At 43.6% G+C, this 27,962-nt stretch overlaps 1 protein-coding gene across 3 annotated transcripts; it reads right to left on the bottom strand.

Annotated features, from left to right (window-relative positions):
• Nucleotides 1-119: 119 nt before the first annotated feature.
• Nucleotides 120-27,809, bottom strand: LOC126284577 (endocuticle structural glycoprotein ABD-4-like). Of its 3 annotated transcripts, none has more exons than XM_049983598.1 (3): nt 27,702-27,803; nt 5,349-5,467; nt 120-710 (listed from the first exon to the last, which is right to left on the bottom strand). In XM_049983598.1, the coding sequence occupies exons 1-3, from the start codon at nt 27,711-27,713 to the stop codon at nt 428-430; spliced, it is 414 nt and encodes a 137-aa protein (XP_049839555.1). In that variant the 5' UTR covers nt 27,714-27,803; the 3' UTR covers nt 120-427. The 3 variants fall into 3 exon arrangements, with proteins under 3 accessions (XP_049839555.1, XP_049839553.1, XP_049839552.1); XM_049983596.1 differs by lacking the exon at nt 27,702-27,803 and adding an exon at nt 10,395-10,484; XM_049983595.1 differs by lacking the exons at nt 120-710; nt 5,349-5,467 and adding exons at nt 21,238-21,830; nt 24,207-24,325 and having other exon boundaries at nt 27,702-27,809.
• Between the last annotated feature and the right edge of the window lie 153 nt (nt 27,810-27,962).

Genomic DNA, 27,962 nt, shown 5'->3' with positions numbered 1-27,962 from the left:
TGTTTGCTTAGAAATGGGTTTCCATCTGAGCACACACAGTAGTTGTAGGCCTCAAATACTGACTGCGCATATTTTGGATCGAAGGTTTGGTAACTGTCAGTAAAGAAGTAAACTAGATGTTTTGATGTATATACATGTGCTTTTATTATACAGTTGCGATGTACAAAAATTACAACAACAGCTTGCTGAAGAGTTTGGGAGGGGACTGTGGGGAGACGGGGGACTGCGGCGGGGAAAAGGTCACAGAGACGGGGAGACTGGCCGCACGGCGGCCAAGACGGGGAGACTGGCCGCACGGCGGCCCACGGATAGTGTTCAGAACGATGGGTCGTCGTCGGAGTAGCTTGGTGACGGAGAGGCTGCAGTGCGCAGCGGAAGTGTGCGACGGGCAGGAGCGCCGGTGCCGCCGGAGGGTCAGCGACGTCTCTTACTGCGTCCTGGCGGCGACCACCTCGGGCGGGGGCGGGTGCTCGGCGATGTACTGGAGGGCGCGCGCGATCGCCTCGGGCACCGGCGGCGCCACGGGGATGTGGGCGCCCTCGGGCCGGAAGCCGTTCTCGTCGGCCGTGTAGGTGAACTGCACGGGCGTGCCGTCGGGCGCCGTGTAGGAGACGCTGCCGCGCACCGCGATCGTGTCCGGCACCTTGGGGTCCTGCGACTTCACCAGCGTGCCGTCCTCCTCGGCGCGGGTGCCGTCGCCGGACTCGAACCTGCGCAAAGGGTTTTGCCGTCTTCATTTGTTCCACTGTCTGCGCCAAGAACGAGGGCGAGCCGGTGGAGTTCTGCCCTAGAAACACTACGCAAGCTACTGCACAGTGCGTGGCGCAGGCGGAGTTGTAATTGCAAATTTTTCAGTTCCGATTACTCGACTGACGAATAAGACTACTGTCCCAAAATAACTGATGACTAACTGAAACCCTCAGCTGCCGACAGTTAGTCATAATTTATTCTAGGGAAAAGCTGCACGGTCACCTTGTACATACTGTCGGAAGTTCCATGCGGCTTTTTGCGGATGATAATGAAGTATACAGAGAAGTTGCCGCATTAGAAAATTGTAGCGAAATCCAGGAAGATCGGCAGCCGATAAGCGCTTGGTGCAAGGAGTGGTAACAGACCCTTAACATAGATAAATGTAATGTATTGCGAATGCATAGAAAGAAGGATACTTTATTGTATGATTATATGATACCGGAAGAAACACTGGTAGCAGTTACTTCTGTAAAATATCTGGGAGTATGCGTGCGGAACAATTTCAAGTGGAATGATCATATAAAATTAATTGTTGGTAAGGGGGGTACCAGATAGAGATTAATTGGGAGAGTCCTTAGAGAATGTAGTCCATCAACAAAGGAGGTGGCTTACAAAACACTCGTTCGATCTATACTTGAGTATTGCTCATCAGTGTGGGATCCGTACCAGATCGGGTTGACAGAAGAGATAGAGAAGATCCAAAGAAGAGTGGCGCGTTTCGTCACAGGGTCATTTGTTAACTGTGATAGCGTTACGGAGATGTTTAGCAAACTCAAATGGCAGACTCTGCAACAGAGGCGCTCTGCATCGCGGTGTAGCTTGCAGTCCAGGTTTAGAGAGGGTGCGTTTCTGGAAGAGGTATCGAATATATTGCATCCCCCTACTTATACCTCCCGAGAAGATCTCGAATATAAAATTAGAGAGATTCGAGCGCGCACGGAAACTTTCAGTCGTTCTTCCCGCGAAATATACGCGACTGGAACAGAAAAGGGAGGTAATGACAGTGGCACGTAAAGTGCCCTCCGCCACACACGGTTGGGTGGCTTGCGGAGTATAAATGTAGATGTAGATGTAGATGTACAGTATCTGCTCTTTCGAGATCAATTACTGTCTTCATATATATAGTTAAAAGGCTACCCATCCATTGACCTTCGTCTGGGCGAATGCGCACAGGTTGCCCAAACTCTTACGGGAATCGCCAAAGCGTGCGCGAGTAATGAGTGAATGGGCAAATGTCTATTAGGTACATTACATAGGTAGAATTGTGGACAGTTGGGAATGTGAGTCTCACTGGGAGCGTGCAAGGGATCAGTCCCTGCAATCGCGCTATTCGTCTGTGTCCTCGGTGGCTCAGATGGATAGAGCGTCTGCCATGTGAGCAGGAGATCCCAGGTTCGAATTCCGGTCGGGGCACACATTTTCAGCTGTCCACATCGAGGTATATCAACAACACCTGTCGGCAGCTCAGGGTTTTAGTTAGTATTCATTTATTCAAGGGAAAAACTGCACGGTCATCTACAGTATCTGTTCTTTCGAGACCAGCTACTGTCTTCATATATACTGTTCCAAAATGTACCCAATGTCCATCCTCAAAACGCTATACAACTGTTCCGATTATCTTGTCCTTCGAAATACAGTGTCTTACAGAAGACAGCAAGAGCTGACAAGTGCGAGTATTATCGCACAATCCGCTTAAAAGTGAGCTTTTATGCATCGAAGTTGCTGACAAGAATGAAACGCAAAAGAATGCAAAAGAAAATTGAGGATGTGCTAGATGACGATTAGTTTGGCTTTACAAATGGTAAATGCACGAGAGAAGCAACTCTGTCCTTGCGATTGACGATGGAAGCTAGAGTCCGCCCCTGGTGGCTGAGTGGTTAGCGCGACAGACTGTCAACATTAAGGGCCCGGGTTCGGTTCCCTGCTGGGTTGGGGTGGGTTGTTTTGGGGAAGAGACCAAACTGCGACGTCATTGGTCTCATCGGATTAGGGAAGGATTAAGAGGGATGTCGGCCGTGCCCTGCCAGAGGAACCATCCCGGCATTTGCCTGTAGCGATTTATGGATATCATGGAAAACCTAAATCGGGATGGTCGGTCGCGGGATTGAACCGTCGTATTCCCGGATTTGGTCGGAGATTTTCTCCAAACTGGGTGTTGTATTGTCCTAATCATCATTTCAACCCCATCGACGCGCAAGTCACCGAAGAGGTGTAAAATCGAAAGACTTGCACCAGGCGAGCGGTCTACTCGAATGGAGGCCCTCGTCACACGACTTCATATGGAAGCAAGACTAAAGAAAAATCAAGACACGTTCATAGGATTTGTCGACCTGGAAAAAACATCGACAGTGTAAAATGGTGCAAGATGTTCGAAATTCTGAGAAAAAAGGAGAAAGCTATAGCCAGTGACGCGTAATATGCAATATATAGAAGAGTCCAGACGGAATAATGAGAGTGGACGACCAAGAACGAAGTGCTCGGATTAAAAAGGATGTAGTTTTTCTCCACTACAGAGAACAACCAGTGTTGCAATTAAGAGAAAGGTTCAGGAGTCGAATTAAAACTCAAGGTGAAAGGATATCAACGATCAGATTCGCTGATGATATTGCTCTCCTGAGTAAAAGTGAAGAAGAATTACAGAACCTGTTGAATGGAATTAACATTCTAATGAGCACAGAATGTGGACTGAGAGTAAATCGAGGAAAGGCAGAAGTAATTAAAGGTAGCAGAAAAGAGAACAGAGAGAAATCTAACATCAGGATTGATGGTCACGAAGCAGACTACCACTGGCAAAAGGGCATTCCTGGGCAAGAGAATTCTATGAGTACGAAGCTTAGGCCTTAATTTGTAGAAGAAATTTCTGAGGATGTACGTCTGCAGTACAGCACTGCATGGTAGTGAAATATGCACTGTGGCAAATTTCGGAACAGAAGAGAATCGGAGCATTTGAGATGTGGTGCTACAGACAAATGTTGAAAATTAGATGGACTGATTAGGTATGTAATGTGTAGCTACTACTCAGAATCGGAGACGAAAGGAATATGTGGAAAACACTGACAAGGAGAACGGAGAGGATGATAGGACATCTATTAAGATATGAGGAAATGACTTCGATGGTACTAGAATGAGCTGTAGAGGGCAAAATAAGAAGACAGAGGCTGGACTATATCCAGCAGATAATTGAGGACGTAAGTAGCTAGCGCTACTCTGAGATGAAGAGGTTAGCACAGGACGGGAATCCGTTGCGGGCTGCATCAAACCAGTCAGAAGATTGATGACCCAAAAAATAAATTACTTGGGACTTGTAGGAGGCAGTAGGAAACTATACCCGGAAACCTATGTTTCTGTATCACAGTCGTTAGGAAACATGTTTGCTAGGTACGTATGCAACAGGGTAGTCATGGTAGGAATAGGGGTGCTTACACCGGTTCGTCTGCTGTCCTTTGACGTCCATCTTACCTCTCTGACCTCGTTCAATGTTCATTCATGTGTCCCTGAGTATTACAACAACACTGTTCAGTACATACTTGCAGAATACAGCGACGTGATCCTTCTGTATGGCAGTGTAATGGAAGAGCTGATCGTCACCTTCATCAAGGTCGTCATCCACAACATCCAACACCATCGCATTCCGTTTTCTCCACAACTACGCAGAACCTTCGAGAAAGAGGTACGTTCACCGTCACCAGGCTGTGATGCTCCAAGGGCACATCGCTCACACCAATTGATGATGTCGTACTTTTCCTTTTTGTTTCATTAGTTATTAATGATGGGAATTGTAAAACCAGTGTTATACTGGGTCACACCTATCAAATTACTAGTAAAAAGTATTCGAATTAGCAACATATTTCCCAATAGTTGCAGCACGTAAACGGTACGTTTTCGGACAGGAGTTTCAGTTCAGAACATTATCTATTTTGTGCCCTCTAAACGTTCCAGAAGTTTGTAACAGGAATTTTCGAACACCCTGTATAATCTTTCTTGATTACTTTATATACTCAGCTGTTACGACAAATTAGGCTGCTAGTACCTGATATTGCTGATCGGCCAGTGAACAATTTTTCTTTGACCTTTCCTTTTTTTCACGTTGATAGTCTGTTTTCAATAATCAACACATCATTGAAAGGTGTACCTCTCAAATGTAGCGTTGTTATGATTTCATATCCACATGTATTTAACCTCTAAACTGCCGGAGACCCGCCTTTAATGAAGTAAAGCTAGAGGTCAACTCAGCACCTAAATGTCTCTACTTGCCACCGGCCCGTCTTCGTCAGCAGTAAATTACTTTTATTTCATCAGATACCTGGTCTTCCGATAAGACTAAAAAAATTAAGCTTCGTTTGACTCCCCCGTTCTAAAGTTGAGCAGCGTGCAATCCATTTCTCCACAATACAGCACGAGGTATTGGTTTGAAAGAGCCTATTTTGTTAATCCTTTGGCCCAGCTACGGCATACTACAACTGTAGCTGAATGAAAGTATTCGTCGTGCTAGAATATCGTCGTTCTAATTATTTTGATTGACAACACAGACAGAAGCTAATACTATTACACTCATTTTCCGATCATCCGTTCTACAGAAAAATCGACAATATACGTACAAGTAGTGGAAGTTTCCTTCGGGGCTGATGACGTTTTCTTGCTTGACGATGGGAACGACGTCCTTGGTAATCTCCGCAACGGCTCCCATGGCGACGGCCACGAGGGCAGACAGCACCAACTGCAAGGAAAGTTTTATAGTATGAGTTATATAAAATAGATGTATTTAATGACAGGGACGTAATAAATAAGTACTGCAAAATAGGAACTAAATTCACGACTTACTGGTTTCAAAAAGGTTTTCTGTATAGATTTGTCTTTTGTTGGCTGTTGGCTGAAACTACAGCGACCAGAGCACTACTATTTTGTTAGATTCCTATGTGCCTTCAATTTGAGGTCAGGTGACAATATCTCTTCTCATCGGACTACGAACTTTAAGGGAGCGTACACTGTGAATTAAAAATATGCGACATTTCCTGTCAGTCACATATTACTTGCTTATGTAATAATTTGAGTGAATTTTGTTTATTCGTTTTAATAACTGTACAAAACTGTCCTACTTCGATCAAGTCCCATATTAATGGGCGTTTTGTTCTCTCGTTACTACAGTCATACTAATGGCGTATACCTCACTGGAGACACAGTTAGAATTTTTCTCTCTGATTCAAATTCTGCGTTTATTCTAATCAGTTAAACGGGAACAGTTTCATACTTCCTGTCGGACAGAAATACAGAAGGAAGCACCTGTTGTGGACCCACATAACTTGGCTGGTGTAAATAACCCAATTATCTATATGTGGAACAAACGGTTGGAAGTTATAGTTGTCTCCTACGATGGTTTCTAATATTGTGTCCCGAAACGTTCAGAACTTTTCCTTGTGCATTTGGAGTAGTTTTTATAGTCATTCTGGTCGTTTCTCGAGGTGAATACCTAGACTGCCGGTAAAGAGTGTAAAATTTCCTCAGGGGGTAACGAGCACTTAAATCGTGACATTTAAGAAAGAATATTCTATAGCTGTCCGTTGGTCTTCTCACAAATTTATTTTGCTACGAGCATCTCAATTAAGCCACCTGCGGCCTGCAACCTATTGCCACACGAGACGGGCCACAAGGTGTCCCTTATTTAGGAGCGCGTCATCAACCTTGACCACGCGCCTAGCTTCACGAGCTTTATCTTTCTCTCTCTTGGGTGCAGCAACCTCGGAAGGCCACTTACAACTGATTCGCAGCCTCTGAGTGAAAACTCATGATGCGACTAAACTGAAGGACACCTATAAGTGTTTCCTAAGACAATTCCCGCATGTTAGAACTGAAAATCAGCTTTCACTATAACAATCCCGTGCTCTGAATTTTCCCCGTAACATTTCGCTAGCCGAAGTAGCAGTACTACTTGAAGCAAAGTAGCCGTACGTCTTGTACCCGTTGTTTCAGTTTACCCTCGAAATGAAAAGTTATATCTCAAATAATAGTCCTCTCGTCACACCGTTCCAGCCAAAAACAATTGACTTAGCACAGCAGTATTCTTCCTCACAAAATGTGTCCATATTTAACCAAAACGATTTTATTATTAGGATTTATGGCATGTCTTCCATTGGAAAGAGTACTTAATTTTTAAGACCGAATGCAATATGAAATACGCTGTGAGTGTCTGGACAGACCAAAAGTATCATTCTAGTCATTAAAATTCCTATGCCGCGTCATTGCTAAAAACTAACAACAATAATAGACTAAAACCGACGTTTCGGCCGAATTGCAAAGGCCTTCCTCAGGGCACAACTGGTCGGTTTTAGCAATGACGCGGCCTAATACCCAGAAGAATTTTAATCATCATGACACCGGCCGCTGAAGCCTACGTTCTTGTATAATTCTAATTCATTTTCAGTAAACTGCTGCACAGGAGCACTGCTATTTCTAAATAGTTATCACCTATCAGGAACCTAAATGGTGCATTAGTAACACTTTCTAGATGACACAAAGAGCGTTAAGGTCCGCTGTTTCATACAACATCTCCCTAATGACCAACTCTCCTCGACTGATGCCTATGTAACTTCTGAGTAGGTGCCGAAAGTAACCTGAGCATCCTGACAACTAATGTCAAGCCCATTAACCCAAACGGTGCAGACCAAACGAGGACTAGGCTAACACAGTGACTTGCTAGAATTTTTGTCAGTCAAGGGAGCATCAGATACCTATTACGGGCGTTAAGGAACTCTCACTGCCTGTATTACGCAGAATATGGCGTGGGACGCTGGTGACGCAAAGAGAAGACCTTGAATGGTTGCTTCTTGTCGTGACATCATGAGTGATCATCCAACAGCAGAAGACCACTGGCACTCATTTTAATTTTTCTGCCTCTGTGACCTTGATACCGAGTCGGACATGACACAAGAATTTTCATTTAAGCTTGCTTCCACGCTAGGTGAAATTTATGAAATTTAACTTCTGTAGTATCCAATGGGTAAGGAAAAATTATTCCAGCTGCAGGCCTTACTTCAAATAACATTCCGCGTTACGTAGAGAGAATTACTGAAGCTCACATTTTACGCTAAAACAATGTGATACATTTGCGTGTTCCTCTGAAAATAAATCTAATCTATCGATTACAAATAAGTACGTTGATAATATAAGAGGAATATCTTAAATGTATTTTAATCCATGTTCTGTCTAGGCTGAAACGTGAACAGAAATTTATTGGATCTGGTATAGCTCCACGGGATGCTGCCGGTGACAGCGTATACATAGGTGGGGATTTCCGTAAGTTCGTTGACAAAAGAAATAATCAGGTGGTCGTATTAAAGGCACACAACGAAGTTTTATGAGGGACCTGAGTTTTAATTTTCTCCTATGATATTAGTATAATGTTCCAAAAGAACAAGTGAGTTATACGACATTGCAGTATTGTTATTCTGCATTACGATGGAATGTTTGTCTGGACGTATATACATGTGACATAGACTGGAGCAGTGCTACTTCTAAACAGTTATTACATATGACGTATGACGAATTACGATGGAATGTTTCTTTGGACTTATATGCAATTGACGATAACCCTAATGTCCGCGTCAGAGAAGCTGCTCCTGTACGAGGTAACGTTGACCACGTACCACGTCACTGTATGGAGAGTGCTACGGGAGAAGCAGTTGTTTCCGTACCATGTACAGCGTGTGCAGGCACTATCAGCAGCTGATTGGCCTCCACGGGTACACTTCTGAGAATGGTTCATCCAACAATGTGTCAATCCTCATTTCAGTGCAAATGTTCTCTTTACGGATGAGGCTTCATTCCAACGTGATCAAATTGTAAATTTCCACAATCAACATGTGTGGGCTGAGGAGAATCCGCACGCAATTGTGCAATCACGTCATCAACACAGATTTTCTGTGAACGTTTGGGCAGGCATTGTTGGTGTTGTCTTGTTTGGGCCCCAAGTTCTTCCATCTACGCTCAATGGAGCACGTTATCATGATTTCATACGGGATACTCTACCTGTGCTGCTAGAACATGTGTCTTTACAAGTACGACACAACATGTGGTTCATGCACGATGGAGCCCCTGCACATTTCAGTCGATGTATTCGTACGCTTTCCAACAACAGATTCGGTGACCGATGGATTGGTAGAGGCGGACCAATTCCATGGCCTCCACGCTCTCCTGACCTCAGCCCTCTTGACTTTCATTTATGGGGGCATTTGAAATATCTTGTCTACGCAACCCCGGTACCAAATGTAGGGACTCTTCGTGCTCGTATTGTGGACGGCTGTGATACAATACGCTATTCTCCAGGGCTGCATCAGCGCATCAGGGATTTCATGTGGCGGAGGGTGGATGCATATATCCTCGCTAAAGGAGGACATTTTGAACATTTCCTGTAACAAAGTGAAGTCACACTGGTACGTTCTGTTGCTGTGTGTTTCGTTTCTATGATTAATGTGATCTGAAGAGAATTAATGAAATGAGCTATAACATGGAAAGTAAGCGTTTCCGCACACATGTCCACATATATTTTCTTTCTTTGTGTGTGAGGAATGTTTCCTGAAAGTTTGGCCGTACTTTTTTATAACACCCTGTATGGGTCTGGCGGCACATTTATAAAGAGAATTTCCGTGGAGATTTCTAGAAATATTCCACTGAAACATATTATGCTACGTAACAGACGTATTTTTCGAAGTCAAGGTAGAAATGTGTATCTAGAGCTGACACACAGCAACAGTCTTGTGATAGATGCACCACCAAGGGTCTAGGGATAGTCATACCTTCGCACAATAAATTGTAGAAATGTTTCCTGAAAGTAAAGAAAACTATCGGACCTATTGTTCTGCATTGTTATTTCGCATTACGATGGAATGTTTCTTTGAACGTATATTCATATGGCGTAGACTGGAGTAGTGCTACTTCTAAACGAGAATATTCGTGGAGATTTCTAGAAATATTCCACTGGGACAGACTATGCTACGTAAGTAAAGAAAGCTGTTCTGCAAGCTCATTTGATTACAGGGCCTGTTATCGGTTATAGTTAAAACGATCATCTATCAGTCTACATTATCTGTCCGGACACGATACTAACATAAGTACATAGTAATTATTACTATAACAGCACTCACAATTAACGTGGGTTAACTTATATAAGAATGAAGCTCACCTCGGCAAACATCCCTAATGATATTATGATACTATCAGACGAATGGCAGAATTCTTTAAAAATAACGATCAAACAAATAGTCTCGTACTTTCTGAAGTTGATGAGCTGCAACGTCGTAGGTAATTGCTTAGAGTAGATGATCCTACGGAGCTTATGGTCGACAAGAAATGAGATGTAAGAATTGGCGCTGTCCGGGTGCTATCATATTAGGTGAAACATTTGAGAGCTATTCCAACAAAAACGATTTCGTGAAAATTGATCCAGTTCTCTACACTAGCTATGGCTATAATAAACGCTTCGTATATCTATAAATGAGATAAATAAGAATTTCTATCTCAGTGTTAAAGGTAATACAGTGCTGAAGTTGGAACAATATTCCATACGCTCAAAATTAAGGAGATATTTTTAAATTCTGTTCCAGATCATAAACTGGAAATTGCCGGTTACTGTAATTGTAGGTTTCACTTACCAGTTTGTACATGGTTATGCTGGTAGTTGTTGCTTCCAGGTTCGTACCGTGAGCGGGACTGGTGGAGTGTCTGGATGTGTAACGTATTTATACCCACCCGGGCCACCGAATCGTCCACCTCCACTGCAATAAAAAAAAGGCAAACAACGAAGAAGTCCAGCAAACACAGGTGAGGCCTTCATTGGACGCGTACGACTTCACTCTCCACTCCCCTCCCCTCCCCTCTACGGCCTTTGCCACGCGGTCCAAAGATGACGACTTTGGCGCCTACGCTATCCGCCATTACGCTACTAACTGACACGTAGCTACAACAGCTCTAGAACTCAACCACAATTCCTCCAGAACATATGCATTCCACAGTGCTGTGGCATATTGCCGAGTCTAGACTTGTGAGAGACAAACAGTTACAGCTTTTCTTTTCCACTGCACGACGTTTTCAACAAACAGATAGCGTAAGAGAGTAGTTCAAGTGGAAAGGAACACTTTCTATTTAATTTTCTGCATAGTAAACTGTTGGCAGTTCTGTGTAGGTGGCAGTAACTTGATTTTATTTCGGTGATTACAAAATAGAGTCGAATGTATGCACTGGGTAGCCGAGGCAGGTAGTTCCTGGTGACTCGGTCAACCAAGTAAATGAATTTACTGAACATGCTGCAAATTACTACAGGGAGCCTGTGTGTAACAATTCTCAGCCAGTGTGGCGCAACAGCGTTACCATAGAAAAATGAGTGACAGTGAAGAGGATTTGGTGGTCTGTTGGACTGATGATAGGTTCCTATACCGATGGTCTGGGTTCGATTCCATCTTCTGTCAATGAGTTTAGATACAGGGAGACAGATTCCATTCTTTTCTGGCTACACCGAGTGAAGAAGATATAATGGCATTGTGGCCTGAAATTCACATTAAAAGCGATATTCGTTCTCTATCAAGTAGACGTTAGGTTGAACCACAATAAAGTCTGGAGTAGCGACATGTAGAAACTCTATCACCAGTAACCTTTCTTATACTACTTATTTATTTCTACTGACGAAACAAACGAAATGTAGGGCCACAGAAGACTTATTCCATCTTTTATTAGAGCTTTTGTATGTCGATAAAATTGGTTCTGAACTGGGTATGCAACTCAGACCGCCCTTAACGCGGAATTTGATCCCTTCGTGCCAATTCAGCTCGACTGCAACTTTTTGTTTGTTCAAAACTGCAGATTCCTCAACATCTCACATATTGAGCGTGAATGGGTTCGAATCCTGGCCCGGCACTAAAGATTTCATAATGTATTATCAAGCTCTAGCATGCGGACACCTACTTGCTGGTGAACAATAATTTGGATTTTTAATGTATTTTCATTCGTTGTCAACACTCACGATACCTGACGTTTTTGACTCCCAGTGAGACACAGAACTATTAGCGAGATCACTGTAAGTTCAAGATGCTATTCCGAGCTGCTGGTGGAGAAAAATTCGTTAGCTGACGTCTCTTTGTGTGTAGTCAACAACGATATGTATGGGGCTCTATTCCCAGTCAGCACTGAACTCTTCGTCACATTATTTCTACTTCAAACATGCCTACATGTCGCTGCTGGTGCAAAAACCCATATTTAACGTTCGTTTTCTCTAGAATATAACAGCGATAGGTGCCGGGTTGGAGTCCTGCGAAGGAAAACATTAATGTTTCGTCTCGCCATTTCAGTTAAAACACCTAACTACTGCCGAGAAAATCCGATATGTCACTGTTGATTGTGCTTCAATATCAATCTAATTAAGTTCTGGGTTCGAATCCCTGTCCCACACAAAACTTCACCTCACTTTCAAGTAAGTTACTTGTGAAGAAGCAATATTTAACTTCTCTCGTGATTCGTTAACGGGAACAATAGATGCTGGGTAGGAATTCGCGTCGATTACAAAATTTGCGTTATGTAATTTAAAGTTGATATTTGCTAACTGATACTGTCTAGAATCGAGGTGTATCACTCACTGTATGCCTAATCAGGAATGACTGTTCGTTTCCATCAGTCACGAAATCTGTGCTTAGTTTCGGGACCTGGGTTTCAATCCATATGCAGAAGGAGACTGTTCGTCGTGTCATTTGAAGTTCATACATATTCCCAACTAGCTGTTCGTGAATAACTTAAATTTTTAATGTCATTTTGTGTTGAATAGTAATTACGGTATGTTACTTTGAAGAGGAAATCATGAATACGACTAACTTACTACGTGCACTACCTATCTGACGTAATAATGAGAGTGGTAACATTTCAGGTATGTCATTTATTTATACCAAATGTGAGCTTACAAGCCTTAAGGACAGACTTATATGTGATAAGGTGTTCCCTGATATTAGTAGTATCGTGCTATTACATTACATCTTGAGTTATTGCGATACAGAGCAGTGTTTTCTAGTGGTGACTTGTTAGAACAAATTTTCAATAGTCAAACGACTTTACCGAGGACTGGTTAGAGGAATTAAAAGACAGCTGCGTTATGCGCGTTGCATGCGAATCAGGCGAAATGAAATTCAGGTCGTTCGGATACTTTTGAGTATGACTGTAATAATTTTTGTAATTTCAGAAAAAGACGGTAGCACACAAAAAAGAAATGCCTTCATTTAAAAATGGTATAAGAAAATTCATGAAACCTCTCTTACAGGGAAGGCTCCAGGTTAAAGTCTGAAATGTGTGCCAATCTACAACACTCTCCCCTACCTGTTAACCCGTTTGGAAACGTGTACGGTCGTATGAATCTGACTGTGACAATTTCTGCTCATAAATTAGTACTGAAGCGGCCCTGATGGCTCACCAGTATGATTTCTTGAGGATTCGCACCTGCCCAGAGGTGCGTATTATACACTCCTGGAAATTGAAATAAGAACACCGTGAATTCATTGTCCCAGGAAGGGGAAACTTTATTGACACATTCCTGGGGTCAGATACTCGTACATCACATGATCACACTGACAGAACCACAGGCACATAGACACAGGCAACAGAGCATGCACAATGTCGGCACTAGTACTGTGTATATCCACCTTTCGCAGCAATGCAGGCTGCTGTTCTCCCATGGAGACGATCGTAGAGATGCTGGATGTAGTCCCAAACATGCTCAATGGGGGACAGATCCGGAGATCTTGTTGGCCAGGGTAGTTGACTTACACCTTCTAGAGCACGTTGGGTGGCACGGGATACATGCGAATGTGCATTGTCCTGTTGGAACAGAAAGTTCCCTTGCCGGTCTAGGAATGGTAGAACGATGGGTTCGATGACGGTTTTGATGTACCGTGCACTATTCAGTGTCCTCTCGACGATCACCAGAGGTGAACGGCCAGTGTAGGAGATCGCTCCCCACACCATGATGCCGGGTGTTGGCCCTGTGTGCCTCGGTCGTATGCAGTCCTGATTGTGGCGCTCACCTGCACGGCGCCAAACACGCATACGACCATCATTGGCACCAAGGCAGAAGCGACTCTCATCGCTGAAGACCACACGTCTCCATTCGTCCCTCCATTCACGCCTGTCGCGACACCACTGGAGTCGGGCTGCACGATGTTGGGGCGTGAGCGGTAAGACGGCCTAACGGTGATCGGGACTGTAGCCCAGCTTCATCGAGACGGTTGCGAATGGTCCTCGCCGATACCCCAGGAGCAACAGTGTCCCTAATTTGCTGGGAAGTGGCGGTGCGGTCCCCTACGGCACTGCGTAGGATCCTACGGTCTTGGCGTGCATCCGTGCGTCGCTGCGGTCCGGTCCCAGGTCGACGGGCACGTGCACCTTCCGCCGACCACTGGCGACAACATCGATGTACTGTGGAGACCTCACGCCCCACGTGTTGAGCAATTCGGCGGTACGTCCACCCGGCCTCCCGCATGCCCACTATACGCCCTCGCTCAAAGTCCGTCAACTGCACATACGGTTCACGTCCACGCTGTCGCGGCATGCTACCAGTGTTAAAGACTGCGATGGAGATCCGTATGGCACGGCAAACTGGCTGACACTGACGGCGGCGTTGCACAAATGCTGCGTAGCTAGCGCCATTCGACGGCCAACACCGCGGTTCCTGGTGTGTCCGCTGTGCCGTGCGTGTGATCATTGCTTGTACAGCCGTCTCGTAGTGTCCGGAGCAAGTATGGTGGGTCTGACACACCGGTGTCAATGTGCTCTTTTTCCCATTTCCAGGAGTGCAGTAATTCACTACGGCAATCTGCTGAGAATCCTGACATGATGTGTCACCAAATACTACACGTTACCCATTACAAGCAAAACAGTCCATGACTCTATAGGTATTGGTTTCCTGACATGTATTTAAAGCAATACCTCTTCTGTATGTCACCAGTATAACAGCAATATATTATACCAAAACGAAATTTTCACGCTGCAGCGGAGAGTGTGCTGATACGAGACTTTCAGAAAGATTAAAACTGTGTGTCTTACCGAGACTCGAACTCGTGTCCTTTGCACTTGCCCGCGAAAGACAAAGGTCACGAGTTCGAGTCTCGGTCCGGCACACAATTTTATTCTGAGAGGAAGTTTCATTTGTTATACCTTATTGAAACTCTTCGTATAAATGATGTTCAGCCATGCATTGCCTGCTGTCGTTAGAGGCTTCCACGCGTCTCATCTCTGACTTCGTCTCCTAGCAAAGTGTGATGTGGTGCCTTGCTCCGTCGGCCTACTTGTAGAGAGTATTTTTTTCGTAAAGTTTTACTGCTGCAGATTACGAGTGCAGGGGCGTCTGATGAGCCGTGTTGTCCTTCTGCTGTTCAGAGTGTGATCAGACACACTCGCTGGACTGCGTTTGGAGAGACGTGTTGTAGTCCGAAGGCTCCAGGGATATCAGAGGTCGAGTGGCTCTAAGAAACTATCTGATGGCGACTTCATCCATTGCACACGACCAGCGGGTCACCTTGGACATTTAATTTGGTGAAAAGGCTATCAGAATATATGCCGTCAGATTCTGGTATTACACAGCCTCATTTTGTACACGGTTTTTATAGTTTATTATATTTTGTATTTGAAATTATGACACTTTAAAATTATATTCATAGCACTGAAATTTCATAGGGTTATGTGTTTATGAAATTGTTTGATAAATTCTTATTGTGTAAAATTGTTTATGGCAATATTTTAATAAGACTGTGCATTGAATATTATAATACAGTCAGATAACTCCGTCGCAAGTTTGCCAGGCGTAGTTTGCTTGCAGTCTAACTGACGCAAACAGGCTTTTGATAGTATACGGTGGTTATAATTGAACTTTCGTTATTTGAGTCAGTGTATACGGAAAACTATGTACCGAGTGGCTACCACACATCACAATAATGATTTTCTGAGTCTGTGCTGCAATTTGCGCTGTTAGTAGCGATAGAGTCATAACATCCCCTCAGGCGCCGGTACTGGTACGTAAATCAGAACCCCAGAACTAACAACATGCAGCGTGAACGGTACACGTTAGTGTGATCTGCGTCGCCAACACGCGATCCCTGGACTGCGGGATTGGGATGCTTTCGACGCAGCTGTTTTGATGTACGAGTGATCTGTACGTCACACTGCTCGTGAGGTCAATAGGATTATTCCGTAACGCATGTGGAGAAATCAGAACCACTGTCCGATCGTTCCAAACTGCGTGTCACCAGTGACGACGTTTGAACCAGTGTGATTTCTGGGTGTGGGGTTACTTGAAGGACTTTATCACTGAGTCACTAGCATACCTTGGAGGTTGAAAATGGCCAGAGTGACAGAAGCAGTCGGCATCGGCCTCGAGATGCTTCTGGCGCAGTAGACTAACCTCTAGTGCCGTTCCAGGCCTCTTACATTTCCATGTGCAGCTGGTTCGCATGTCTACCTGTACAAAGCGATATCGTCCAGTCTCTGAGGCAAAGAATATTCGTAGCTCTATAGACGTCTATGGCATCGCCTACGGCCGTTTGCGCTTCGCAATTGAAAAGCGCTGCCAGGTGTCAGGGATTTCCTAAACTGACTCGACTGCAGGAGTGTCCTATACGGCATTTTTCACTCATTTCAATGTTTATGGCGTCTTACCTCTTCAACTATGTATCGGGTGCAATTACACATTTGGATAGGCATGTTCAGCGTCCCTGCGAACTCTCTGTAAAATATGTTGCGAACAGAGTTAGCACCAAACTAATAAAAAATTTAAACGTCACGCATTATGCGACATATCATATCCCTTGATCTATGTGAGGTAATATGATATAAATTTGTAGGCGCATTTCACTGCATTTGTCGTTACTGTATGGACAATTTATTGCGACTAGAGTTGGTATCACAGAAGCGATAAATATAAACGTCGTACATTATGTGTCAGTTTTTCATGCATCTCATTGTATATGACGTGATATATCTTAAACTGTTATAGGTAAGACTGTGAAGAGATGTGGAACATGCACAGGCCCACACACACACACACACACACACACACACACACACACAAACACACACAGAGAGAGAGAGAGAGAGAGAGAGAGAGAGAGAGAGAGAGAGAGAGAGAGAAGAGAGAGAGAGAGAGCTGGAACTGAAAGTGCTACAGCAAGAAAACGTCTGCCAAAGAAACGACTTATTCTTTTTTTTAAGTCGCAGCAAAAAGTATCACATTTCACAATTTCATGGTCCTAAGGCTAGCAATGAAACATTCAGTGACTCACGGATCAAAATGCCATCAGAAAGTTAATGCAACTTGAGTTAAAGTAGGCAAAATATACCGTGGTTCTAATTAAACTTTAGGTACCTCAGAGGGAGGCCATGAAAAGGCGGTGATCGTAAGACAATGATCCATTCTGGATGGGGGAAGGGCCTTCTGAAGGAGCTAAAGTTTAATTAGAACCATGCTGTAACTGTAACTCTCGTAGCATTAACTTTCTGATGGCATTTTGATCCGTGAGTCACTGAATGTTTCATTGCTAGTCTTAGGGCCATAAAACTGTGCAATGTGATATTTTTTGCTGCGACTATAGAAAAAAGAATCAGTAGTTTCTTATACTCGACTCCAGTCGAGTGGCTCTACCCCCTTGCAGTAATTGTATCACCTCCTGTTCGAAGAGAAATAGCATCAAAAATAGAAAGAACGAATCGGAAGCAAGTGAAATCGCGTCCCATGTATGTGCAACAATTATTCCTAAGTCTTCTAAGGTGAAGGAAATTTTCCTCAGGACATCGGAGAAACTAACAACCACTGATGAATAAGGTAGACTGTAACTATGGAAGGCTCAGATATCCTACCATCCTAGTTGGGAAAGATTTTCGACATCTTTACCCCCTGGCCATGATGAGAATTGGCCAGTCTGGAAGTCCTTGAATAGGCTCAGATCAGGAGTGGGCAGATCACGGGCTAACCTGGCAATATGGGGATACATTGAAGGAAACCAAACCCAATGCGACTGCAGGGAAGAACAGACTGTTCAACATGCGCTCCAGTGTCGAGTGTGGCCAGCCACCTGCACAGAAGATCACCTTTCCTGGCCACGGAATATCTACTGGAAGTGCCCAAATTTTGGTCAAAGACTATTTAAAATGTGTTGACCTGTCAATAACTGTATAAACTGTTTTTATGTATGTTTCTAACACGAGAATAATAATTACACAGGTTTTTACTGACTAAACGTGTGGATCCATTTCAGTGCTATGATCAATAAGATGAATTGTCAATACACAATAGTTGTTGTTGTTGTGATCTTCAGTTCTGAGACTGGTTTGACGCACATCTCCATGCTACTCTATCCAATGCAACCTACGTCATCTCCCAGTACGTACTGCAGCCTACATCCTTCGGAAACTGCTTAGAGTATTCAACTCTTGGTCTCCCTCTACGATTTTTACCCTCCACGCTGCCCTCCAATACTAAAGTGGTGATTCCGTGATGCCTCAGAACATGTCCTACCAACCGATCCCTTCTACTAGTCAAGTTGTGCCACAAACTCCTCACTTCAATAGCTCCTCATTAGTTACGTGATCTACCATCTAATCTTCAGCATTCTTCTGCAGCACCACATTTCGAAAGCTTCTATTCTCTTCTTGTCCGAACTATTTATCGTTCATGTTTCACTTCCATACATGGCTACACTCCATACAAACACTCTCAGAAACGACCATATACGTCATAAGTGGTAAAACTGACCGTTTCTCTAGGACATGCCGTTCATTTAGTGTGTTAAACGAAGAAAGTATTGGTTATGGTAATTAAACAGTGAACTCGACTAATGAATAAAAAGGAATAACTAACAATGTCCGTCACCCACAACAACCAAGAAATGGAGATTTTAATGGACATTGGATTATGGAATTTATTCCTTAAATTCATCTTATCTGTGATAGGTGCAGAAGTGCTACCTAAAGCGACATACGGAAATTTGTGCCGGACTGACAATAGAACCCGTATTTCGCGCTTGTTGCGGGTGGTCGCCTTACCACTTAGGCTATACGACCACGCTCCCACGACCAACCAAAACTTCCATACGACACACACTTACCTATTTCTTCCCATAGATCATTCATTCATTTATCCGCGTGCATGCATCTTGTTATTCCACTGCAGGTGATTTCTTCTCATTGATTTCATTCTTGCACGGGAATCGAGAGATGTTCAAATGGTTCAAATGGCTCTGAGTACTATGGGACTCAACTGCTGTGATCGTTAGTCCCCTAGAGCTTAGAACTACTTAAACCTAGCTAACCTAAAGACATCACACACATCCATGCCCGAGGCAGGATTCGAACCTGCGACCGTAGCAGTCGCACGGTTCCGGACTGGGCGCCTAGAACCGCGAGACCACCGCGGCCGGCTCGAGATATCTCCAAGTGTGTGTAAATGAATAACAAATCTATGAGAAGAAATAGATAGATGTATTACCGCGCTAAGTAGAAATCCCATCTTGCTATTCCCGGCCCAAGGAATATTTTCTTATGTGTATTTAGATAGTTACAAGGAAACGTAGTCATTAGACACGTTGCAACGTGAGGTTTAGTTTGTTGTTGTTGCTGTTGTTGTTGCAGCTCTCCATGCTACTCTATCCTGTGCAAGCCTCTTCATACCCCAGTACCTACTGCAGTCTACATCCTTCTGAAACTGCTTAGAGTATTCAACTCTTGGTCTCCTTCTCCGATTTTTACCGTCCACGCTGCCCTCCAATACTAAACTGGTGATTCCTTGATGCCTCAGAACATGTCCTACCTACCGATCCCTTCTACTAGTCAAGTTGTGCCACAAACTCCTTCTCAATTCCATACCTCCTCATTAGTTACGTGGTCTATCATCTAATCTTCAGCATTCTTCTGCAGTACCACATTTCGAAAGCTTCTATTCTCTTCTTGTCCGAACTATTTATCGTCCATGTTTCACTTCTATACATGGCTACACTCCATACAAACACTCTCAGAAACGACTTCCTGACACTTAAATCTATACTCGATGTTAACAAATTTCTGTTCTTCAGAAACACTTTCCTTGCCACTGCCAGTCTACATTTTATGTCTCTCTCATCATGAGTTATTTTGCTACCCAAATAGCAAAACTCCTTTACTACCTTAAGTGTCTAAATTCGTAATCTAATTCCCTCTGCATCACCCGACTTAATTCGATTACAATCAATTATCCTCATTTTGCTTGTGTTGATGTTCATTATATACCCTCTTTCCAAGACACTGTCCATTCCGTTCAACTGATCTTCCAAGTCCTTTGTCATCGGCGAACCTCAAAGTTTTTATTTCTTCTCCATGGATTTTAATACCCACTCCGAAATTTTCTTTTGTTTTCTTTATTGCTTGCTCAATATAGAGAATGAATAACATCGGGGAGAAGCTACAACCCTCTCTCAGTCCCTTCCCAACCAGTGCTTCCCTTTATGTGCTCTTATAACTGCCATCTGGTTTCTGTAGAAATTGTTATCGCTCCCTGTATTTTACCCATACCACATTGAGAGTATGAATGAGAGTATTCCAGTCAACAATGTCAAAAGATTTCACTAAGTCTATAAATGCTAGAAACGTAGGTTTGTCTTTTGTTAATCTAGCTTCTAAGATAAGTCGTAAGGTCCGTATTGCCTCACGTGTTCCAATATTTCTACGGAATCCAAACTGATCTTCCCCGAGGTCGGCATCCACCAGTTTTTCTATTTGTCTGTAAAGAATTCGCGTTAGTATTTTGCAGCCGTGACTTAATAAACTAATAGTTCGGTAATTTTCACATCCGTCAACACCTGGTTTCTTTAGGATTGGAATTATTATAGTCTTCTTGAAGTCTGAAGGTATGTCGTCTGTCTCATACATCTTGCTCACCAGATAGTAGAGAGATTTGTCAGGGCTGGTTCTCCCAAGGCTGTCAGTAGTTCTAATGGGATGTTGTCTACTCCCGGAGCTTGTTTCGACTTAGGTCTTTCAGTGCTCTGTCAATCTCTTCACTCAGTATCATATTTCCCATATCATCTTCATCTACATCCTCTTCCATATTGCCCTCAAGTACTGCGCCCTTGTATGGACTCTCTATATACTCCATCCGCCTTTATGCCTTCCCTTCTTTGCTTAGAAATGGGTTTCCATCTGAAAACACACAGTAATTATAGGCCTCATATACTGACTGCGCTTATTTTCGATGGAAGGTTTGGTAATTGTCAGTCCCATTTCATTTTCATCTACATCCTCTTCCATTTCCATAATATTGCCCCCAAGTACCTCGCATTTGTATAGACCCTCTATATACTCCTTCCACATATCTGCTTTCCCTTCTTTGATTAGAACTGGGTTTCCATCTGGACACACACAGTAATTAAAGGCGTCATGTACGGACTGCGCTTATTTTCGCTGGAAGGATTGGAAGCTGTCAGTAAAGAAGTAAACTAGATCTTTTGATGTATATACATGTGCTTTTATTATACAGTTGCGATATACAAAAATTACAACAAAAGCTTGCTGAAGAGTTTGGGAGGGGACTGTGGGGAGCCGAGGGACTGCGGCGGGGAAATCGTTACAGAGACGGTGGGGCTGGCCGCACGGCGGCCAGCGGCCAGTGTTCAGCGCGATGGGTCGTCGTCGAAGTAGTTTGGTGACGGAGAGGCTGCCCGGTCGGGCAGTGCGCAGCGAAACTGTGCGGCGGGCGCCATCCTGGACGTCGCGTCCAGGAGCGCCGGTGCCGCCGGAGGGTCAGCGGCGTCTCCTACTGCGTCCTGGCGGCGACCACCTCGGGCGGGGGCGGGTGCTCGGCGATGTACTGGAGGGCGCGCGCGATCGCCTCGGGCACCGGCGGCGCCACGGGGATGTGGGCGCCCTCGGGCCGGAAGCCGTTCTCGTCGGCCGTGTAGGTGAACTGCACGGGCGTGCCGTCGGGCGCCGTGTAGGAGACGCTGCCGCGCACAGCGATCGTGTCGGGCTGCTTGGGGTCCGCCGACTTCACCAGCGTGCCGTCCTCCTCGGCGCGGGTGCCGTCGCCGGACTCGAACCTGCGGAAAGGAGTAGGGCGAACTGGTTGATTTCCGTCCTAGAAATACTCCGCAAGCTACAGCACAGTGCGTGGCGCAGGCGGAGTTGTAATTGCAAATTTTTGGGCTGGAGCATCCAATTCCGATACTCTACTGACGGATATGGCTACTGTCCCAAAATCTTCTGTGGGACTGCCCAATGTCCATCCACAAAACGCTATATAACTGTTCCGATTACCTTGTCCTTCACATTACAGTGTCTTACGGAAGACAGCAAGATCTGCCTGGTGCGAGTACTATCGCACAGTCATCTTAACAGTTCACGCGTCAAAGTTTCAGAGAAAACAACGGAAAAGAAAATTGAGGATGTGCTAGATGACGATCAGTTTGGCTTTAGAAATGGTAAGGCCGCAAGAGAGGAATCTCTTTGTCGTTGCGGTTTATAATGGAAGCACGACTAAAGGAAAATCAAGAGACGTTCATAGGATTTGTCGACCAGGAAAAAACATTCGACTATGTAAAATGGTGCAAGATGTTCGGAACTCTGAGAAAAATAGGAATAATCTACAGGCAGTGACGGGGAACGTACACCATATACGAGCGCCAAGAGGGAATAATAAGAGTGGACGACCAAGAACGAAGTGCTCGGATTGAAAAAAGTGTAAGACAGGGATGTAGTCTGCCGCCACTAGTGTTCAATCTGTACAGAGAATAAGCAGTGATGGAATTAAGAGAAAGGTTCAGGATTGGAATTAAAACTCAAGGTGAAAGGATATCAACGATCAGATTCGCTGATGATATTGCTATCCTGAGTGAAAAACGTTCAAATGTGTGTGAAATCTTATGAGACTCAACTGCTAAGTTCATCAGTTCCTAAGCTTACACACTACCTAACCTCAATCACCCTAAGGACAAAAACACACACCCATGCCCGAGGGAGGACTCTAACCTCCGCGGGGACCAGCCGCACAGTCCATGACTGCAGCGCCCCAGACCGCTCTGCTAATCCCGCGCGGCTCCTGAGTGAAAGTGAAGAAGAATTACATTATCTGCTGGACTGAATTAACATTCTAATGAGCACAGGATGTGGTCTGAGAATAAATCGAAGAAAGGCAGAAGTAATGAAAAGTAGCAGAAAAGAGAACAGCGAGAAACGTTACATCAGGACTGATACTCACGAAGTAGAAGTAGAAGTTGAGGAATTCTGCTACCTAGGAAATATAATAAACAATGACGGACGGACCAAACAGGACATCGAAAGCAGACTACCACTGGCAAAAGAGGCATTCCTGGGCAAGAGAATTCTATGAGTACCAAGTATAGGCCTTCATTTGAAGAAAAATTTCTGCGAATGTACGTCTGGAGTGCAGCATTGTATGGTAGTGTAACATAGATTGTGGGAGATCCGGAAGGGAAGAGAATCGAAGCATTTGAGATGAGCTGCTATAGACGAATGTTGAAAATTAGGTGGACTGATAAGGTAAGGAATGAGGAGGTTCTACGCAGAATCGGAGAGGAAAGTAATATGGGGATAACACTGATAAGGAGAAGGGACGGGATGATACGTTTGTTAAGACGTGAGGAAATGACTTCTATGATACTAGAAGGAGCTGTAGAGGCCACAAGAAGAAGACAGATATTGGAATATTTCCAGTAGATAATTGAGGACGTAAGTGCCAAGTGCTACTCTGAGATGAAGAGATTGGCACAGGAGGGGAATTTGTGGCGGGCCGCATCAAACTAGTCAGAAGACTGATGAAAATAAAGGACTTGTTAGGGGTCAGTAGGAACCCGTATCCGGAAACCTATCGTTTCTGTATTACAGTCGTTTGGAAACATGTTTGCTAGGTAGGTATGCAACAGGGTAGTCATGGTGGGAATGGGGGTGCTTACATCGGATCGCCTGATGTCCTTTGACGTCCATCTTACCCCTCTTACCTCGTTCAAGCTTCATTCATGTGTGTCTGACTATTTGAGCAACACGGTTCAGTACCCACTTGCAGAATACATAGGCGTGATCCAAGTGGTCAACACAGTATTTAAATGTCTCTACTTGCCACCGGCCCATCTTCGTGAACAGTAAATTACTTTTATTTTATCAGATACCTAGTCTTCCGATAAGACTAAAAAAATTAAGCTTCGTTTGACTGCCCCGTTCTGAAGCTGAGCAGCGTGTCCTTCATTTCTCCACAATATAGCACGAGATATTTGACAGAGCCATTTTTGTTAATCCTTTGGCCCAGCTACAGCATACTACAACTGTAGTTGAATGAAAGTTTTCGTCGAGCTAGAATATAGTCGTTCTGATTATTTTGATTGACAACACAGACAGAAGCTAACATTATTACACTCATTTTCTGATCATCCCTTCTACAGAAAAATCGATAATATACTTACGAGTAGTGGAAGTTTCCTTCGGGGCTGATGACGTTTTCTTGCTTGACGATGGGAACGACGTCCTTGGCAATCTCGGCAACGGCTCCCATCGCCACGGCCACGAGGGCAGACAGCACCAACTGCACGAAAAGTTTAATAGTATGAGTTATATGAAATGGATGTGTTAAATGACTAAACTCACGACTTACTGGTTCCCCTAAGGTTCTGTGTATAGATTTGTCATTTGTTGGTTATAAGCTGAAACTACAACGATCAGAACACTAGTATTTGGTTAGATTCCTACGTGCTTTCAATTTGGGTTCAGTTGACAATATCTCTTCTCATCCGACTACAAACTTTATGAGAGTGAATTAAAAATATGCGACATTTCTTATCAGTAACATATTACTTGTTTATGTAATAATCCGAGTGAATTTGATTCATTCGTTTTAATAGCTGTACAAATCTGTCCTACTTCGATCAAGTATCAGATTAATGGGCGTTTTGTTCTCTCGTTACTACAGTCATACTAATGGCGTATACCTCGCTGGAGACACAGTTAGAATTTTTCTCTCTGATTCAGATTCTGCGTTTTTTCTGATCACTCTAACGGGAACAGTTTCATACGTCCAGTAGAACAGAAATACAGAAGGAAGGACGTGTTGTGGATCCACATAACATGGCAGGTGTAAATAACCCAATTACCTATATGTGGAACAAACGGTTGGAAGTTATAGTTGCCCCCTACGATGGTTTCTAATATTGTGTCCCGAAACGTTCAGAACTTTTCCTTACGCATTTGGAGTAATTTTTATAGTCATTCTGGTCGTTTATCGAGGTGAATACCTAGACTGCCGGTAAAGAGTGTAAAATTACCTCAGGGGGTAACGAGCACTTAAATCGTGACATTTAAGAAAAAATATTCTGTAGCTATCCGTTGGTCTTCTCACAAATTTATTTTGCTACTAGTATCTCATTTAAGCCACCTGCGGCCTGCATCTATTGCCACACGAGGCGGGCCACAAGGTGTCCCTTATTTAGGAGCGCGTCATCAACCTTGACCTCGCGCCTAGCTTCACGAGCCTTATCTTTCTCTCTCTTGGGTGCAGCAACCTCGGAAGGCCACTTACAACTGATTCACAGCCTCCGTGTGTAAACTCATCATGCGACAAAACTGAAGGACATCTATAAATGTTTCCTAATAAAATTCTCGGATATTAGAACTGAAAATCAGCTTTGACTATAATATTCCTGTGGAATGAAATTTCCACGTAACATTTCGCTAAACGAAGCTGCAGGAACGACTTGAACCGATGGTCCGAAGTACCATATGCTTTAGTTTATTCCTGAAATTGAAAGATAAATCTGAAATTGAGCAATCATCTGAAATAATTGTCCTATCGTCACACCCTTCCAGAAAAGAACCCTCTTAGCACAGCAATATTGTTCACTAGTAAATGTATCAATGTTTAATAAAAACGATTTTATTATTTGGATTCATTATGTCTTTCATTGGAAAGAGTACTTAATTTTTAAGACCGAATGCAATATGAAATACGGTGTGATATCTCAACAGACCAAATGTATCATTCTATATAATTTGCAGTAAATTGCAGGACAGGAGGACCACTAGTTCTAAACAGTTACCACCTATCAGGAACGTAAGTGGTCCATTAGTAACACTTTCTAGATGACACAACGACGTTAAGGTCTGCTGTTTCACACATCTACCTAATGACGAACTCTCCTCGACTGATGCCTATGTAACTTCCAAAAGTAACCTGAACATCCTTACAACTAACGCCAAGCCCATTAATCCAAACGGTGCACACCCAACGAGGACTAGGCTAGCACTGTGACTTGCTAGAATTTTTGTCAGTCCAGCGAGCATCAGACACCTATTACAGGCGCTAAGGAACTCGCACTGCGTGAATTACGCAGAGTGAGGCGTGGGTCGCTGGTGACGCAGACAGAAAACCTTAAATGTTTGCTTCTTGTCGTGACATCATGAGTGATCCTCCAACAGCAGAAGACCACTGGCACTCATTTTAATTTTTCTGCCTATGTGACTTTCTCTTAAGCTTGTTTCCACGCTAGATGAAATATATGAATAAAATTTGACTTCTGTAGTTTCTAATGGGTAAGGAAGAATTATTCCAGCTGCAGGCCTTACTTCAAACAACATTCCGGGTTACATAGAGAGAATTACTGATGCTGACATTTTAGGCTAAAAAAATGTGATACATTTGCGTGTTCCTCTGAAAATAAATCTAATGCATCCACAACAAATAAGTACGCAGATAATAGAAGGCGAATATCTTAAATGTGTTTTAATCCATGTTCTGTGTAAGCTGAAACGTGCACAGAAATTTATTGGATCTAGTATAGCTCCACAGGATGCTTCCGTTGACAGCATATACATAGGTGGGGATTTCCGTTAAGTTCGGTAACAATAGAAATAATCACGTGGCCGTATTAAGAAGCCACATCGAAGATTTATGAGGGACTTGAGTTTTAATTTTCTCCCATGGTAGTAGTATAGTCTTCCAAAAGAACAAGTAAGTTATACGACATTACAGTATTGTTATTTCGCATTACAATGGAATGTTTCTTATAAAGTATATTCATATGACGTAGGCCGGAGCAGTGCTATTTCTAAACGAGAATTTCCGTTGAGATTTTTAGAAATATTCCACAGGAACAGACTACGCTACGTCACAGACGTATTTTTCGAAGTCAAGGTACAAATGTATATCTAGGGCTGTGACACACAGCGACAACTTTGTGATAGGTGCACCACCAAGGTTCCAGGGATAGTCACACCTTCACACAATAAATTGTAGAAATGTTTCCTGGAAGTATAGAAAGCTGTTCTGCAAGCTCATTTGATTACAGATCCTGTTATCGGTTATAGTTAAAACTATCATCTATCAGTCTACATTATCGGGCCGGACACGATACTAATATAAGCACATAGTAATTATTATTTTAACAGCACTCACAATTAACGTGGGTAACGTATATAAGAATGGAGGTCACCTCGGCAAACATCTCTGATGATATCTAGATACTATCAGACGAATGGCAGAGTTCTTTAAAAATAACGATGAAACAAATAGCCTAGTACTTTCTGAAGTTGACGAGTTGCAAGGTCTAGGAAATTGCTTAGAGAAGATGCTCCTACGGAGCTTATGGTCGACAAGAAATGAGATGTAAGAATTGGCGCTGTCTGGGTGCTATCATATTAAGTGAAACATTTGACAGCTATCAAGTCTATTCCAACAAAAACGATTTCGTGGAAATTGATCCAGTTCTCCACACTAGCTATGGCTCTAATAAACGTCTCATGTATCTATAAATTAGATGAATAAGAATTTCTGTCTCAGTGTTAAAGCTAATACAGTGCTGAACCTTGAACAATATTCCATACGCTCAAAATTAACGAGATATTTTTAAACTCTGTTCCAGATCATAAACTTGAGATTGCCGGTTACTGTAATTACAGGTTTCACTTACCAGTTTGTACATGGTTATGCTGGTAGTTGTTGCTTCCAGGTTCGTACCGTGAGCCGGACTGGTGGATCGTCGGGATGTGTAACGTATTTATACCCACCCGGGCCACCGAATCGTCCACCTCTACTGCAATAAAAAAAAAAGGCAAACAACGAAGCAGTCCAGCAAACACAGGTGAGTCCTCGTCGGACGCGTACGACTTCGCTCTCCACTCCCCTCCTCTCCCCTCTACGGCCTTAGCCACGCGGTCCGAAGATGACGGCT

The sequence above is a fragment of the Schistocerca gregaria genome, chromosome 8, assembly GCF_023897955.1.
Source record: "Schistocerca gregaria isolate iqSchGreg1 chromosome 8, iqSchGreg1.2, whole genome shotgun sequence".
NCBI classification, from domain to species: Eukaryota; Metazoa; Arthropoda; class Insecta; order Orthoptera; family Acrididae; genus Schistocerca; species Schistocerca gregaria.
Note: the sequence above shows the minus strand (reverse complement) of the source record. Positions and strands in the feature narration are given on the sequence as shown.

Excerpts from the sequence above, each read along its gene's own strand:
- LOC126284577 (XM_049983595.1), bottom strand. Across the intron at positions 21,831-24,206 it reads GAAGGAAACTTCCACTACTC|GTTCGAGTCCGGCGACGGCA; the intron begins GTAAGTATATTA and ends TCCTTTCCGCAG.